General features: G+C 46.3%; 1 protein-coding gene across 1 annotated transcript in view; it reads right to left on the bottom strand.

The window, feature by feature from the left end:
- The window catches only part of MARCHF4 (membrane associated ring-CH-type finger 4), a 66,697-nt gene extending 50,114 nt beyond the window's left edge, over positions 1–16,583 (bottom strand). The window contains exon 1 of the mRNA XM_036421194.1: positions 16,062–16,583. Within this exon, the coding sequence (XP_036277087.1) occupies positions 16,062–16,583 (522 nt within the window). The remainder of the gene's footprint in view (positions 1–16,061) is intronic.
- Between the last annotated feature and the right edge of the window lie 959 nt (positions 16,584–17,542).

Below are 17,542 nucleotides of genomic sequence, written 5' to 3'. Positions count from 1 at the left end.
ATCTGATCCCCACCCATCCTTCCTAAGGAGCACTTGTGGCTACCCCATACTGGTCCTAGCCACCCTGCATTTCTCCATTGCAGCACACCCAGCCTTCCCATGCTCCAGGGACCCCATGACCAGAAACGTAAGTAAAATTTTCCTCGGCCTTCAGGTAGAGCTCCTGGCTGTAGGAGAGAAATATAGAACCCAAATCATTTCAAGAGAGGGAACGAGGATGGGGTGTGCATAAAAGAGTATTGGGGGCACCAAATATGGGGGCTGGCAGGAACTCGGAAGCCACACTACCCCAGTCTACTCAATGATACAAAAGCTGAGACTCAGAGAGGTGAGGTGATTTGCCCACAGCCACCCAGCAGGACAGCCCAGGACTCCCAGTGAGGCCTCCTGGCTTCTCAAATCAGACACCTGCCCATTTCCATCCGGGATCCTCCATTTCCTCTTCATCCCTCTCTCTCCCCTGAATCACTCAGCTTCTCAAAGCACTAATGACCTCCCTTCTGCTGTCAAATTTCTGAGATTTTTACCTTCTTCAAGCCTCAGGCCCCCCAAGTGCCAGGGGCCCACGAAGCAGTTGCCAGGACCATGCCAAGGAGGCAGGCAGGCAGAGAGAAGTGCCAGTGGAATTATTTTCATTAATTTATACCATTCGCAGCTCCTCCAATCTTCCTGCTCCCTGCTGGTCCTTCCATGTCCTGACTGAGATTGCTGTTCTATTTGTTTCTATTGTCTGGGAAATCAAATGGTTTTGATTACACCCACGGTCTCTCGGTCTCCCGTGCCTGACTACATGTTGGCTGCCCACAAGGCACAAGGCGCCATCTGTACTCCTCTGCCACTGGTTGCTGGAAGAGGCCTGCTTGCTGCTGAGGAGCTGAGGCCCAGGAATACCCCCCCACCAATGCCCCGCCCCGTGATTCGTTATGAATTGAAGGGTGCAGGGAGAGCTGAGTAAAAGGGCAGGATCAAGAGTGGGCCAGTTTCCTGTTAGAGGCAGAGAAGGGAAAGGGGAGTGGAAGGAGAGGAAACTAACATTTTTGAGAACATAAGGCAGAGTTAGTCAGTCAGTCAATAAACACCTACTCTGTGCCAGGCCCGCACCCAACACTGGGGACTCAGAGGTGAACTCAGGCACACACTCCTACACATCTGGGCATCAATGTTTCTCAAAACATTTGATAGCTGAACCTGCACAGGCACCAGCCAGTCAGCTACCCAGTAGCTGGGTCCCAGAGATCCCCTATTGTGTCTGGGTCTCAGTGAGTTTGGAGTGGGGGAGCCCGAGGGAAGAGCCCCGCACAAAAGCTGCTCACAAGTCGGCACAGAAGAACTGCGATATTACAGCCATATTGAATATCAACCATATACACAGAGCATCACATAAGAGGGTTGGGGAGAGATTTCAGCAAACTGCCATAATTAGCGGCAACAGCTCATAGTTGTCTCTTGGGAGAAAGAGGCCCAACGATTCTGGATCTTCCAATTTTTCAACAATGTGTTCTAGTGTGTGTGTGTGTGTATGTGTGTGTGTGTGTGTGTGTGTGTGTGTGTTCATGTTTGTGTTCTTTCAATTAAAAAAAAATTATATAGCCAGCCCAGGTAAAAAAAAATGTGTATCTTTGCCCACACAAGCCTGAGAACCCTCTAGCCTTTGGACTCCAGAAGCTGGCTGGGCTCAACAGGTTAAATTACAGTTAATCCTCACAGCCACCAAGAGGGTTCATGCTATTCCCTCCAGCTGAAAGATAAAAACAAGCATGAGTTTTCTGTGGGGTGCTCACAATGGCCCTGTCTCATACATGAGAGGGCGGCCAGTTGAACCTAGAACTGCCTATCTCCAAGAGGGAAAAAGACCCCTTTGGATGCAACTATGTTCTGATACTTTAATTGGCACCTGTCCTGTTCAGGAATTGGCTTGGCTGAGAAAGGCAGACCTGCAGAGGGACCAGCAAGGGAGGTGAAGTGGCTGCAACTGGTTTAGGATGGCTATGGAGTTGTGAGGAAAGGGATATGAATCTATGTAGAGTAGGAATGTGGTAGGTGTTCTGGGGAGATTCTAGAGTTTATTCCAGCCCGAGGAAAGAGCAAATTTGGGTCATGGACAAGGACCCTCCAAGGAGAGTTGGGGTGGACTGAGGCTCTATTTTCTAGATGCCTGCTGGAAGGTCCCTATGCCCCTTCCCTCTCTGCACTGAATCCCAGGTCCATGCTGGTGACCATGCACAACAGTTACCCTGCCCTTGATGTCTGCTGCATCTGGGCCTGAGCACATCTGCTTCTACAGGTCTCCCATGGGGCCAACAGCTGGTGGGTGGGCTCCTGTGATCCCCTTCTTTCTGCAACACCTTAATGTGCTGACAATGGTGAGAGGAAGAGCCAGCCAGGCAGAAGGCACTGCCCCAGAGAAAGAGACAGGAATGAGTGGGTCTGGGGAAGGAATGGCAAGTTGCCCCACAGTCCAGAAGGACAGGGATTTGTGGAAAGTAAAGGCTTAAATAGAAGGCTGTGGCCAACTTGACGGACCCATAGGGCACTGGGGTGAGAGTTGAAATATTTCATTCATTATGCAATAAGGAGCCATAGAAGGCTTGGTAGAAGAGTGTCTGATGAATTAGGAGGCTAGAAGCTAAATTTGAGTTCCTAACCTGCGCCAGCCTCTTTAAATTTCACCTAGCTTTATTTATATTCTTTTTTTAAAATATATTTTATTGATTTTGTACAGAGAGAAAGGGAGATAGAGAGTCAGAAACATCAATGAGAGAGAGAGTCATCAATCAGCTGCCTCCTGCACACCCCCTACTGGGGATATGCCCGCAACCAAGGTACATGCCCTTGACCGGAATCGAACCCGGGACCCTTCAGTCCCCAAGCCGACGCTCTATCCATTGAGCCAAACTGGTCCTGGCTTTATTTATATTATTTTTATAAATTTCAACCAATCTGAAAACAGCCCTGTGAGAAAAGTATCCCACTTTGCAGGTAATGCTATTGAAGGTTGGAAATGTCAAACAACATTCCTGAGGTCATTTAGCTTATAAATGACAGTAAGACAGACATTTGCAGAAGTGAAGAGGGACTCATGGCAGGCAGAAAGGGGGAGATGCTGGAATGTGAATGATTGGTTCCAATAGTCTCAAAGTAAGAGGCAAGGTCATCTGCTGAAAATGAGGTTGACACTTGATGAAAGTGGGAAATGTTTGGAACAGCTGCTAGGAAGCATCAATAAGCAAGGAAATAAGGTTCATTCTGAATGGTTGGAGGGCCAGTCTGGATAACCTGGTCTGTGAAAGCTGTGATTGGCTGGCTTTGGAGACCCATGCTCTCTCCCCTCAGCTACTTCCAGGTCAGTGGCTCCCTTCCCTCCCCAGAGTTGCACCCTGGGCTCCATCACCCAGAGGGGTCAAGATGTGTTGTTGATTCCCTACTAGACCTAAATGGCCAAAGGATACAAACCATTATGTCCTGATTTTTTTTTAAAAAAAAGAATCTTGCCTAGGCTTTCCAAAATAAGCTCCTTCTTTTAGATTTCTGATTCTACTTCCAATAAATCTCTTGACAGCACAGCCTAGCCCATCTGGACCAATCAATCAGCCCTTATCATCACAAGGTATTTTTCTCTCCTTCCTCTCCCTGGGATTCACAACCCTGTCTGCACATTGGAATCATGTGGGGACAGTTAAAAATACTGATGCCTGGTCCCACCCTAGAGACAGGCTTAATTGGTCTGGGTTTGTGGCTGGGCAACTGTAGAATGTTTTAATAGTTTTAATATGCCAGCTCAGGATGAGAACTACTGAGACCCTTGCTACTGAGTGTGGCCTATGGACCAGAAGTACCCATGAACCTGGGTGCCTGTAGAAATGCAGAACCTTAGGCTCTATTCCAGATCCTGTGGTTCATCAAGGACTCCAGGTGATTCGTATGCATATAAAAGTCTGAAAGGCTCTGGGCTAGAAATCTAATGTCTTAAGCCGTCCTTCCTGCCCTGTGTAAGATCAAAGTGGAGGGTTTCAGAGATCACACCTCCTTGATTCTTTTTTTAAATATATATTTTATTGATTTTTTACAGAGAGGAAGAGAGAGGGACAGAGAGTCAGAAACATCGATGAGAGAGAATCATCAATCAGCTGCCTCTTGCACACCCCCTACTGGGGATGTGCCCACAACCAAGGTACATGCCCTTGACCGGAATTGAACCTGGGACCCCTCAGTCCACAGGCCGATGCTCTATCCACTGAGCCAAACCGGTTCCGGCACACCTCCTTGATTCTAAGCAGCCTGATGCAAACAGCTGATGGCTGCTATCTCCTGAAGTGTAAAAACAGGCACCCTTCAGCTAATCCAGAGTTTCCCAAACTTCTCTCATGATGAGAATCACCTGGTGGAGTTGTTAAAATACAGATTCCTGAATCCCAACTAAGAAGTGCTAAGGTAGAATTTTTGGGAACATATAGGTAAAATTGTAACTAGAGCACTAATTAAGTATACAATTTTACCTATATGTTCCCAAAAATTCTAGCTTAGCACTTCTTAGTTGGGATTCAGGAATCTGTATTTTAACAACTCCACCAGGTGATTCTCATCATGAGAGAAGTTTGGGAAACACTGAGCTAATCCATCACCAAGTGCTTACCCACTTACAGCTAGCAGACACTGAGTGTCAGAGGTGTCGTCCTGTATGTAGCATTCTACTGTGTAGCTGATTGGAGCATTCTTGTGGGTTACCAACTGTCTAAGTTTGTCTAGAACTCTCTCCATTTTAGCACTGGATGTCCCACATCTTGGAAAGTTTGTCGGCCCCTGGACAAACTGGAATGGTTGGCCAACCCATATTAACATTTAAAACTGATTTTACCCCACACCACCACCACCATACACATATACATACATACACACCCTCAAAGTAAGGTCTTCTGCTTCTTTAGCACTCAATAACCCCAATTAACATTTATAGTTAGGAGCTACAGTGTGTTTTTTTTGTGTGTGTGCATATAGTTAGTGCTTAGAAGTGCTGGTTCCTTCATTCAATGAAATCCCATCAATTAACCTCCATGTGTCTGTCTCTGTGCAAGGGGCTGGGAAGCAGCAGCATCAAGTAGGCACAAAGGCTTATCAAATAGAGAAAATAGTAGAATAAACCATGTAGCCCTCAGCCGGTTTCAGCGTGTTTCAACACATGGCCAGTCCTGGGTCATCTATAGTAACTGGTTTATTTGTAAGCAAATTGCAGCCGTCAAATGAACAAACATTTTTTTTACTTGAATTGCATTTATAGGAAGGCTGACGATTACTTTAAATCATGAGGAACCTCATTCTATGTTTTATGAAGGGGAGGGGAAGAACATTTGAACACATAGCACATACTCTTCCAGAGCCCACTGTTGGATGGGTGAGTTGGTTGGTTGGTTGGTTTTGTGGGTAGGGGTGTCAAATTTTGTTTTATCTGGCAAACACTTAATGGGTGTCAGAAGCTAAAAAACAAGACAGCAAACATTGTAAATATGGCAGCATGGACTGCAAAGTCTAGACTCTCTGAGCTCTCTCTGGAACAAAGATGCGCAAAGGCAGGAAAAGCCAAACAGACCCTCACCCTCGAGTGCCCTTTTTTTCTATAGTAAATAGTGGCATTCCACGTGCAGACACATGCCCATTCCCTCACCCCCTTGTGTAGTACCCGCACATTCCCACCCACCGACACGCACACCACAGGAGTGCACACCTCCGCACTCTCAGGCACACCTGCTCTCCTTCACCAGCAGCTGCCTGCTTTGGGCAGCTGTTTTCTAAACATGTTGCAGAACTCAGAGCCCCAGCCCTGGAAGCTTTTCTAAAGTAGCACATGGCTCCATGGAAGCTTAAATCTGTGGCTCCTGGAGGGATCACCACGGGATGAATCAAAATATATAACCCCACACCCCGTGTGCCAGAGAGCTGCCTTTGGGGTGTGAGGTTAAAAGTGTGAAAGAACACTGCATAATGGCCGACTCTGTTTATGCTGATGATTAACTCTGTTTATAGGCTTAAGATCCCCGCTTGGGGAAACTTTCCTGCCCACTCATACCTTTTTACTGCTCAGGTGTTTCTCTCAGAGCACTTAGCACACACACTCAGACCTGAGGTATGTGGGAGGCCTGTTTGCTATCCTCAGATAGAGGGGGGAGGAGATAACAGAAAGAAATGGTAAGTTCATTGAATGTTTGTATTTCAAGACCAGAAAGAGAGTTAATGGGTATCAGGAGCACGCTCCGATGTAGGTGCTGTTTTCTGAAATTCTCATGGCAGTTCTAGGAAGTAGTTCTGTGTATTCGCTCATGGTACCGATAAAAGACAGTATGATTCAGAGAACTTAATCGATTTGCCCAAGGCCACACAGCTAAGAAGTGCTAGAGCCTGGATTCTAACCAGAGTTTTTGTAACTATCAAACCCAGGCTGTTTTTCCTATACTAGCAATTCCTAATTTTTCCCATGAAAATAGCTCCCATCCAAGCCATTTTTATTTTTTAACTTTTCATTTTGCAATAATTTCAGATTCATTTTTAAAAATTATAAAAGTAACACAAAGAGCTCCCACAAACCCTTCACTTCATTTCCCAGTGGTTAGCATCTGTAGCACAGTGATCAAAACCAGTGACATCACGTTGATCTGATACTATCAACTAACTTGCACACCTAATTCAAGTGTCTCCAACTGTCCCACTGATGTGCTTTACATTCTACAATGGAGGGAATGAGAATTCTGTAAGTGACTTGCTCAATGTCACACATCTGCACAGCCATCCTGGTATTTGAAAGCAGTTCTGCTTGGATATGAAAGCCCTAGGCTCTTATCCAATGTGCCAATTTTCTCCTAAAGTGTTTCTGATTCTTTGCTTCCATTGTTCCTATGCCTAGAACAGTCTTCATTTTCCATTTTCCAAATTCTTTCTCTGATCCATCTTTAAGGCCCAGTTCAAAGTCCATTCTTCCAGGGAGACTTATCCTATCAACAGAGGAAGGAGTGGGTTTATCCCAGCCGCAGGTATGACTCCTATACCTGCTGTAGCATAAAAGAGGATAACAGCACAGGAAGGGGCCAGACATTCCTGAGTACAACCCCTTCCTCTTACAAATGAGTAAACAGTTACAAAACTGTTCACAGAGTTCCTCCTGTGGGTCAGACAGTGCGTTATCTAACTCTCCCAACAACCCTAAGAGGAAGATGCTAATACTGTTGAGAGACTTGTTGAGCTCACTCACACCTGAATTTCCTCTCTGTCCAGGCACCCAAGAGGATGACACTCCCCAGCCCTCTTGCTGTTATTTCAAAGCTGTGTTTCTAGGTCCCACGAATTGCAGGCGATGGTGATGTCATTCCTGAGCTGAAGCACTTCATTGTTTGTACTCAGTGAGCTGTGAGGGAGCAAGCTGTGCCGCATCTGTGGGCCTGCTCTGAGACTCACTCAAGAATCCCCTCCGAATACAATTCAGGAGTGGGAACTGATGGTTGGATTAGTCAGGGAAATTAACATTAGCAGGGCAACAGACAGAGTCCCAGGTCTCAGTGACATACCACAAGTAAAGGGTGCAACTCCCCTGTTACAGTGCCATGGGGTTAGGTTTTTCCTCCTTGTGACTATCCCATCTGGAACTTGTGGCTCTCAGGTCACTGAGGCAGGACAAAGAGGTGAAAGAGGCATCTTGTCCTGCTCAGTCCTGAGTGACATGTCACTCCTTTCCTAGTCACATGGTCCCTGTGCTCCCCTCCTCCAGTGCCCACGCCCCTGTTCCTTGTAATGTCTGGGGATCTCAGGGCTGGGGGAGGGATTTCTTCTCCCCATTTAGCTACCTCCACAATGTCCTGCCTCATACACAGTGTACCTGAAGTGATCACTTACTTCAGAATTCGCAAATTGAATTAAAAATGCAGATTCTGGGGCAACCCTGAGACAGAGGCCTGGGGCTACGCATCTTCCCTCTTCCTGGGCACTTCTTGGTGCCCATAGATGTTTCTGAACTGTTATTATAAAGTGTTCAGCCCAGGTCAATGTTACCCAAACTTCAGTGGTTTCTACTTCTCAGCGTATTCACGAGGCATCTATACTATTATTTTCTTTAGACTTAACGTTTTTCTCTAAGTATCTCATATTTTTGCTTCAATGAGTTTATGGTAGTGGCAACAAAGGAAACTTGTTGCCACTACCATAAATAAATTAAAAAAAAAAAACTGGTATCATTTACCAAAGAAAAAATAGACAAGCTGTCGTACCTTTATATCATAGAATATTATTCAGAGCTAAAAAGAAATATGCTATAGAGACATGAAAAGGCATGGGGGGTGCGGGGGAGGGACTGTAAATGCTTACTACTAAGTGAAAGAAGCCAATATGAAAAGGCTATAAACTGTGTAATTCCAACTACATGTCAGTCTGGAAAAGGTCAGGCTGTATTGCCAGGAGTTCCAGGTCGGAGCGGAGGGATGAATGGATGGGTTTTTAGGGAAATGACACTACTCTGTCTGACACTATAATGTTCAATCCATGCCATGATGCATTTCTCTGAACCCTTAGAATACACAACACCAAGAGTGAACCAAAGTAAACTACGGACTTTGGGTGACAATGTGTCAATGCTGGTTCATCTGCTGTAGCAAATGCATCACTCTGGTGCGGGATGTTGATGGTTGGGGAGGAGGTGGGAGGACTGGGAGGCAGGTGAGTATATGGGAACTCTATACTTTCAGCTCAGTTTCACTTTGAACCTAAAACTGCTTTAAAAAGAAAGTAAAGCCTATTAATTTTTTGAAAAGAACAAACACACACAAATACAAACAAGATTAACAGATTCCAGCTAGATATTACTGTGCACCCAAGGCTCCAAGCCTAACGCCTTCTCTCTTTGTTTACAAAGGAGGCTGACAAGTGTTAGAAAGATGTTAAAGACATATTACCACTCTAATTATTTTTTTTTTAAATCCTGGACATAATCATAAGGCATGAGAGCAAACTGAAAAGAACAATGTTATCACTTGATGATCAGTGTTATTTAACATCACGCCTGTCTGGGGTAGCCATCCCATCCCAGACTTTCCAAAATTAGTCTAGGGATGAACCTGAATGCAAACATCTTGCTGTCACGTTTTGAGCAAACATTGTGTGTTTTTCTGCCACTTCCCCTACATGTTCCTCTGGGTGCATGGTCTGCTGCTGCCCCTAGGGACTTGAGCCCAGGAAAACGTCTTTCTGCACAGTTCATACCCAGAAGAGAGTGCTGTTTAATAAAGATCTGTCAGAAATGTGGTGGTGCTGAGGATGGATAAAGACAACTATGTTGAGAATGAGGGACCCAGGCAGGCTCCGATGAGTCATGAGTACAGAGGCAACAGTCTGCTGAACAGAAACACTGGCTCTGAATGTGCATCCCTGATGTCAGGCACAAACACAGCCTGGGGCTCCCTGTGGTCAGCACAGCCTTACAGCATCTGATTTTTTTAATGCTTTTATAAGAGAGGGAAATAGGAAAGGCAGCAGTGTGATCTAGGAGCCCCACTGCAGCCTCTGAACCACACTTACAGAATGGGGTAACTACCACTCCCATTTAATGAACAGCTGCTCTGTGTCTCGAACTTTCATAAATCGCATCCATGCCTTAGGACAAGTATTCAAGCTCAGAATTTTATTCCTATTTTGTAAACAAGGAAAGCTAAGTCCAGGGAGGTTAAATAAGTTGCCCGAGATCGCCCATTGGGATTTAAATCCATGTCTTTCTGACTTCAAAGCCCCTGTACTTCCCATTGCCAGGCAATAGAATGAGAAGAGCTGTGCTGCTGGCCAAGTGGTGTCCAGCCAGGGTAATCATTGTTAGGACAAGAACCATCACTATTTGTCCTTACAGAATCAGAACATGCGGCTGGACAGGGTAGAGGGTGTATATAAATTAAAGTTCCTACACCTGGTACTTTCATTCATAGATGCACACACACATGTGCGCACACACACACAAATGTACCTTCCACTATGTGTACACTAGGGACCAAATACAGCACTATTAGTCTGGAATGAACATGTGGCAGGAAGGAGAGGAAAGGATTAATGAGTACTGAGCCCTCCTGTGTGTGGAGTCCTATGTTAGCTGCTACAGTGGCTTCAAGAAGCTTCTTTTGGAGAATCTGACATTGATTTTTTTTTTTCCTTCAACCACATTCAAAGAAACCTTTCCAAAGAGAAGAAACTGATTTGATCTGTCCTCCTCAACACCTCTGAGCATGGGTCTAGGAGAAATCCTCCTGGAGCCATGAGCTGGGTCCCAGAACTGGGGCCCATGAGTCCCCCTTGTGGGCTTAGATCACGTGGAGTGGAACAGAGCTCATATTTGCAGATCCCCCATTTTTTTCTGAGTTTGCATCTACCTGAAACTCAAATTGTAACTTATTCAATGTTGCCTATTTTTTTCACGTGGCAGACAATTCCATGTGCACCCTCGTTTACTTTTCACATATGCAGAGGAAGGTATCACATGTGTACTAAACATATTGTAATTGCACATGTAGAGTCTAGCTTACATATGATACATCTCAGAAGGGAGTGGTGTTCAGCTCGGGTCCCACAGTATCCACTGGCCAGCTCCTTTACATCCGGGCTCTCTTCCAACTTGGCTTCCTTTCCAGCAAATAAGCAGCAGCTCTCTAGGCCAAAACCGCTTTGGCTCAGTGGATAGAACGTTAGCCTGCGGACTGAAAGGTCCCAGGTTCGATTCCAGTCAAGGGCATGTACCTCGGTTGTGGGCACATCCCCGGTGGGGTGGGGTGGGGTGTGCAGGAGGCAGCTGACCAATGACTCTCTCTTGTCAATGTTTCTAACTCTCCCTCTCTCTTTCTCTCTGTAAAAAAATCAATAAAATATATTTTTAAAAAAGAAGAAGCAGCTCTCTCATTCCCACACTTCTTCTAGTATCCTCTCCCCCTCACACTACTCTCCCTCCCTCAACTCTCAGGCCACAGCTGGGCTTCTCCAACATACCAACTGAAAAAGAGAGAAGGGACAGAAAGAGAGAGACACACAGACAGAGATTTTCTAGTATCTCTCCTTCTCCAAGACTGATTTGAAATGCATAGTTCCCTCCTGCCCTACCAGCTTTATTAAGTAACTCTGTAGGGGGCACTCAGCTAGAAGCCATCCCCAATAAATTAGCCAACCCACCACAAGGAGATGCAGGCTGGCAAGTAAAGAAGGATTACCCCTAGGGCACACTTTCAGAGGATCTACTGACAACTGAGGTGAGAATCATTCCACAACTGTCAAGACACCAGGTGTCTCTCCCACTCCAATCCCTAATTCGGTCTGTGGAAGGGAGACACTTGTACTCAATGCTTTATTTGGGTGTTTGTGTGTGCATGTAAGTTGCTATTTCCAGGGATCTGAGTCCTTCTGCATTGCCTTTGTTAAACCCAGGATCCCACTTTGATCCTTCTTCAGCTGCACCCTTCTCAAAAATGCAAAAGTGAACCATAGTGCTAAGAAAATAATGCACCATTTGTCTCTCTTCTAAAATGCTCAACTTGATCTCCATTTCCAGGATTCTCATTGCATCTTGGGACCTCCAAAGCCCTTCTCTTATTCCCCAAGAACCCCAAACACTGGCTAGAATATTCCACACTGCTCTTGCCCCTTCTGAATGCAGAGCTCCAGAGAGGCCGACCCCAGGAAGAGGAAGAGGTAGAGGAAACCTATGGATCTCTTTCAGACTCATTTCCTGATTTCCATTACAGGTGTCCTGCCACCACCACTACCATGATGGGTTTTATTTCTGTATCCACCTCAAAGTGCTCCACTGCTAGCCCAGCCTACGAGCCAGTTTTACCTCTTTGTTGAGGTACTCATGTGTCTCACATCTCTTATGCTTCTAGCTTTCTTTCTTTTTCAATATTTTTGTTTAATTTAGAGAGAGGAAAAGAGAGGGGGAGAGATAGAAACACTAATGAGAGAGAAGCATCAACATTAATCCATTGCCTCCTGCACATTCTTCAGGCATGAGACTGAACAAAGGGGCTGGGAATTGAACTGGTGACCTCTTGGTGCATGGGTCAACACTAAACTACTGAGCAACACAGCCAGCCTGCTTCTAGCTTTCTAAACTCAGTCTAAGTCTATTTCATGTCATTTGGTATCTAGCGTCCACTCTGGAGAAGCCTTCTCTGATTGACTACAGAAAAAGTAGCAAATTCTCCCACTAGCCTCTTTGCATTGGCACCCCACACACTAGCTGCCTTTAAACATACATCCCTTTCCTGTAGCCAATTTTACTGCAATTCACTTCGACTTGCTGTCTGTGTGTTCTTGATCCCTATCAGCCTCCGTGATGTCTGGGTTAGATTGTGCAGCTCCCAGAGGGCAGGGCCAGAGCAGCAGGCATAGGTGGGCACTTAATATTTTTGATGGTGGAAGCAGAGGAGCAGCACTGTGCCTAGACCATTGTGAGTGCACAAGAAAACAACCCACTAACACAGATCACAACCATAGCACTCCTCCTGCCAGACTGGGCTCCAGGGCACATTTTTCCTTTTAACGAGGCAGGGGTAGCATTCTTGCATTTGAGACGACAACAACAACACATTGTGACAGCACTGATGCTCAGAATGGCCTTATACTTTGGGGGCTATCAGCATTATTCCAACTTTAAAAATGAGAACCCCAGGCACAGAGAGGCTATACAATTTGCTCAGACCTCAAACTAGGACCATCTGGCTTCATGAGCTGGGTCCCAGAACTGGGGCCCATGAGTCCTCCGCTAACCCACCAGGGTTCACTGTCCCTCAAAGTGAACTAGACATGGAGACTGAAGGATTGGTGAGTGGGCTCTTGTCTCATACTCTCATGAATCTTGACCCTGACCCAACCTGCATAGATGGCTGAGAGGAGGAGAGTGGGGACTTGGTCAGCTTTCTAGGGTGAAGCCAAGTTGTCTCTCAAAGCATTTGTTCACACCTGCTCATCGTCCTCCTCCTGTTTCTCAAACATGCTCAGCTTGTTCGCCCTGAGGCCTTTGCACTTGCAGTTCCCAGCCCCTGAAATGATTTTCCTCAGACCTATGCATCTCATCATGTAGGTGTCCGCTCAGAGGGCACCTTCTTAGGAAGACTGTTCCTGATCACTGTATCTAACATAGCTGCCTCTTTCCCAAGCCCCGCCCCCTTTCATTCTTGTCTGACTCATTTTCCTGTTTTACTTTCATCAAGGCAGTCAACACCATCTGAAATCACTTGATTTATCTAGTAGTTTATTTGTCAATTTCTCTAGTGATAGAGACTGTCAAATTCAAGAGAGCAGAGATCTCAGCTGTTTTGTCTATTCCTGGATACTCAGTGCCTAGAACAGCATCTGGCACACTGTAAATGCTGAGTTCATGTGCATTAAATGCATTTATGAATGACTGGTATAAAATTCTGTATAAGTATATGACACTAGCTGGATCTTTCAGTTGTCCCTCATCATGTATATTGGCAGGAAGAGATCACATCTTCGTGCCTGGCAGTCTTAGCCCTTGGAGTAGTGGCAGATGACAGGGGAGCAGTTTGGTCCCTTTGTTTGACTGCAGGGAAGAGACCAAGACATTCAGCCCTGAGATTACAGTCTGTCTGCATGCCTTTGAGGGTCACATGTGGACAATTGCTGGACAGCTCTCTTCCTGATCAGAAAGAAACTAAGATACTGGAATCTCAGCTTCTCCACCCCCACTCTTCCTCTCCCTTCTCTAGAAACTTTCCCCTATCTCCTCCCTCTTTTGTCTCCCTTACTTATTGAAATGCTGAGGGGGAAAATGAAGAAAGTGGAGAAATGCGTTCCATACATCTAAGCTATAATACATTGCTTTAATACTTCTATAACACGTTCTCATTATAATCTCATAGCTCCTGCACAGATAAAGCAAACCCCAAAATGTAATGATAATATGCAGGAAATACTTGATTTGATCCAGTCTTAATGCTGTCACAATATCCTATTTCTCCCACATAATAACAGAGTCCCTTCCTCTCTCAGTATTGTTAGCTTTTTTAGTCAATGCTTTCTTCATGAGAATAATCGAGAAAGAAAATATTTTAATCTCTGACCCAACCCTGTAGCACACAAAGTGTTTCACAATATGCTTAATGATGTCATTCTTTTTCTTTTCTCAACAAAATACTGCTTTTTCATGATCAAAATGCATGCAATTATTAATTCCTTTCAAGGCATTTTCATGCTCATTATCTCCTGGATCTTCTCAACAAATATCATAAAAGAAGGGTGAGCAGAAAAAGGTGGCTTGAAATCACAGAAGTGGAAAAGGAACCCAGTGACATAAAGCTGTATGGACTGCACATGCCCATCAAAGTAGGCTCCAAATCATGGTGTTCTCTATGTACTAGGGTACTTCCAGCAGCCCATGTGATATGCAGCCCTGAGCCAGTCCAAATGGGAGAAGAAAGAAATAGCTTAAGAACTTAAGAAACTAAGTAATTCTTTCTTTGGGAATGGATGAGGCTCTTAATTGGGGCAAGATCCTAACCAAATGGTCCCCAAAGCAAGATTCCCTCTTGCTCTCAGCCAAGCCACTCTGCCTTGTGTCTCTGCAGGAGACTCAGCACTGGAGGTGACATGAGGGCTGGAAAAAGGGCACGGAGTAGGGACCCTGGACCTTCTCCCCTAACCGAAGTCCTCAACTCTGGGCAGTACTTTATTTGGGACTTCAGGCAATCCTCATCACAAGAAGAAGGAATCCAGCCCTCAAACTCTCAGAGATATCTATTCATCCGGATATCTGCATCACCTTCCCTCACAATGCCCAGGGTGTGGCCTCAGTCATTACCTGTACATGAAGTACTTTCTCCATTTAGAGCAGAAATAAATGAATGAAAATGTCAGCCAGGCCTGCCTCTTACAGAGCAAGCCCCCACCAAACACCAGGACTACTCGGGACGCCAGCATGGCCATTTGTTTAGAGAGCACCTACAAGTCTTCCCTCCACATCCAGGAAATCTGCAAAGAAGTGGCTGATGTGATAACATAACCCGGCCCAGGGCCCAAGTAAGTATTCTTTCCCCAGAATGACTAACTAGATCTGATGTTCAGATCTGGATTCTGTGGAAAGAGTTGCCACAATATGACTCTGGAAGAATGTGCACTTGCTATCCAGCACTGCAGAGAGTAGACTGAAAGTGGAGCTCAAAGGGGTGGGGTAAGCACGTCTGTGAAAATCTGAATGAATGGGGTAGTGAGATCTCTCAGACTCGGAAAGACTCTGGTCTGTGAGGTACTTGCCATCCTCTACCCTGGATGGGGAGACTGGAAGGGACCATCTCAGTTGATGTGTTTCAGGCCTGAGAAGGGGAATAGATACAACAAGATTCTCTATTAGTTTCTCTATTTCCCTTAAATTCACTCTCACCCCACTTACCTACCAGCTTTCAACCTAGGAAACACAAGTCTGCCAAGAAGTGTCTTAGCAAACTGTAGTCTCCTTGGACCTAGAGTCCTTCTTCATTTCCTCTTCAGTGATTAAAACACATTGCTGAGAAGGCAATCTAAAATAGGGGGAACAGTCTCTCCATGAAGGAACAGGCACAGGTTCATTGGGTTTCAGTCTATAAAAATAGGGAGAGTGGACAAGATCTCTGCTCACTTTCATGGAGGGAAGAAGTTTGAATCTGGGACTGAAGACGAGCTGGGGAAAATGCCACTCACAATAAATCAGACCAAAGGACATTTCACAAGTGTGAGTGGACCACCGAGTTCCGTCATTTTGTTGCTCCTGGCTTCTGGATCTTCTATTTTGATGACACTTGGGGAATTTTCACATGGAACTGAAGATACGAGCTTTGGAAGGAAAATGCAAACACTGGGATACAACCGAGCCACCAAACAGTCTCCACCAGGATCCAGACCCTCTTGGGGCAAACTTAACCAAAAGGAACATCCTTGAGAGGCTTAAAACTTACAGTCCTCACATTAGACACAACGTAATGGTTCCCCAGAGCACGCAGACGAGTAGCAATCTGCGAGATCTGGAGATACTACAAGGAAGCAGGAAAAGGAGGAAATGGCCTTACCTGTTCCGGCCCCTGAAAGCAGATTCGGCACAGCGGGGTCCTCATGCCACTGTCCAGGCTGCTGCCCAGTGAGTAGCGGTCCTCCGCCTTCCCCTTACAGAAGTCATCTGAGGAAGCACTGCTGAGCAGCGAGGCAGGCGGCTCTGTGGCCGAGACACCCCAGTCATCTTCCACGGAAGAAGGTGGCAAAGGTGGTGGAGGTGGCAGAGGAGGGGTCTCCCTGCCCACCCCTTCTCGAGGGCCCCTCCAGCCTGCCCACCCTCCGGCGCCCAGAGCCGGAAGGGTATTGTTGTTGGCGGTCAAACCTGGGGGCTGAGGGTCTCCGTGCATGGGCAGGGGTGCTGGAGGGGGACGTCGAAGTAGGAAAACCTTCAGGTCATTGAAGAGCATGCGGCAGCGGCACTTGAGGAGACCCTGGTGGCGCAACATCTGGGGAGCTGGGGTGCACAGTCCAGAGCGGTACCAGGCACAGCAGTAGCAGCAGCACCACCACCAAAGCAGCCCACTCAGGGGCATCAGCATGTGCCCAGTGGAAGCCGGGAGGCCGGGAGCCCGGAAGGGGCAGCTGAAGTCTTTGCAGAAGATAGGATGGTTTTGAGGGGTCCACAGAGTATCTGTGTTATGCGGGAGTCTGCTTTCTCACTGGTTCCTCCAATTAGCAAATAAGGTAGTCCCGGGACTGAAGACTGCGAGTCACTGATTCTGAACTTTGCCTGGAAAGCCCAACAAAAAAAGCTTCTCTTGCTTCCACCCCACCTCAACCCAATCTTAGGCTTTGCTCAGGGAGCCTCCTTTCTGCCTTTGACCTGGGGGCACTGGTAGAGGGGGAGGGGAGATTAAAAAAAATGTTGAGGATAGTCAGTTAGGGCCTTGAGATGTAAGTCTAATTGCTAGAAAGTTCCCCAGGAGAGGATTATTGGGTTGTTCTCAAATTCATAGAAAATGGGCAACCTTTCTTGTAGATATAAAAAGGTGGGGAAGATTATAAATCAAATTTGGAGTGGACTGAGCTGGGATGAGGGCACACTAGCTCCATGAAGAATTGAAGACTGCATGTGTGAGAGGGGTAAAATTGTTTCCTCAGGTAGCCAGAAATTGGTTGTGGGAGGGGGTGATCAAGAGAGGAGGATTGTAAGGTAGGAAGGAGAGGGGGTTGGGACAAGTTTTAATTCTCCTGGGCAGGAAACTGGGGCAATTAACCCCAGAAGCACCGGTGTTGCTTTTAAGAGAGCAGTTGGGTGGGGGGAAGGGACCACAGGTGAACGTGGCCAAGGGTCTTGTGCTTTGCCTGCAGCCGGAGGGCTGCACAAACAAGGGAAAGCTAATGGGAAGAATAAAGGTGGGGAACTAAGGAACCGAGGAAGGGGAGGAGAGAAAGGGGGAAAAGACAAGATGGTTTAACCCTTGCAAAGCGCCTTCTTCCTGGAAGGAGGGTGTGTAAGGAGGAAGGCGGGGGAGGCGAGAGGCAGTGGAGCAGAGAA

Source organism: Pipistrellus kuhlii, unplaced genomic scaffold (genome assembly GCF_014108245.1).
Source record: "Pipistrellus kuhlii isolate mPipKuh1 unplaced genomic scaffold, mPipKuh1.p scaffold_m20_p_7, whole genome shotgun sequence".
Lineage (NCBI taxonomy): Eukaryota > Metazoa > Chordata > Mammalia > Chiroptera > Vespertilionidae > Pipistrellus > Pipistrellus kuhlii.
Note: the sequence above shows the minus strand (reverse complement) of the source record. Positions and strands in the feature narration are given on the sequence as shown.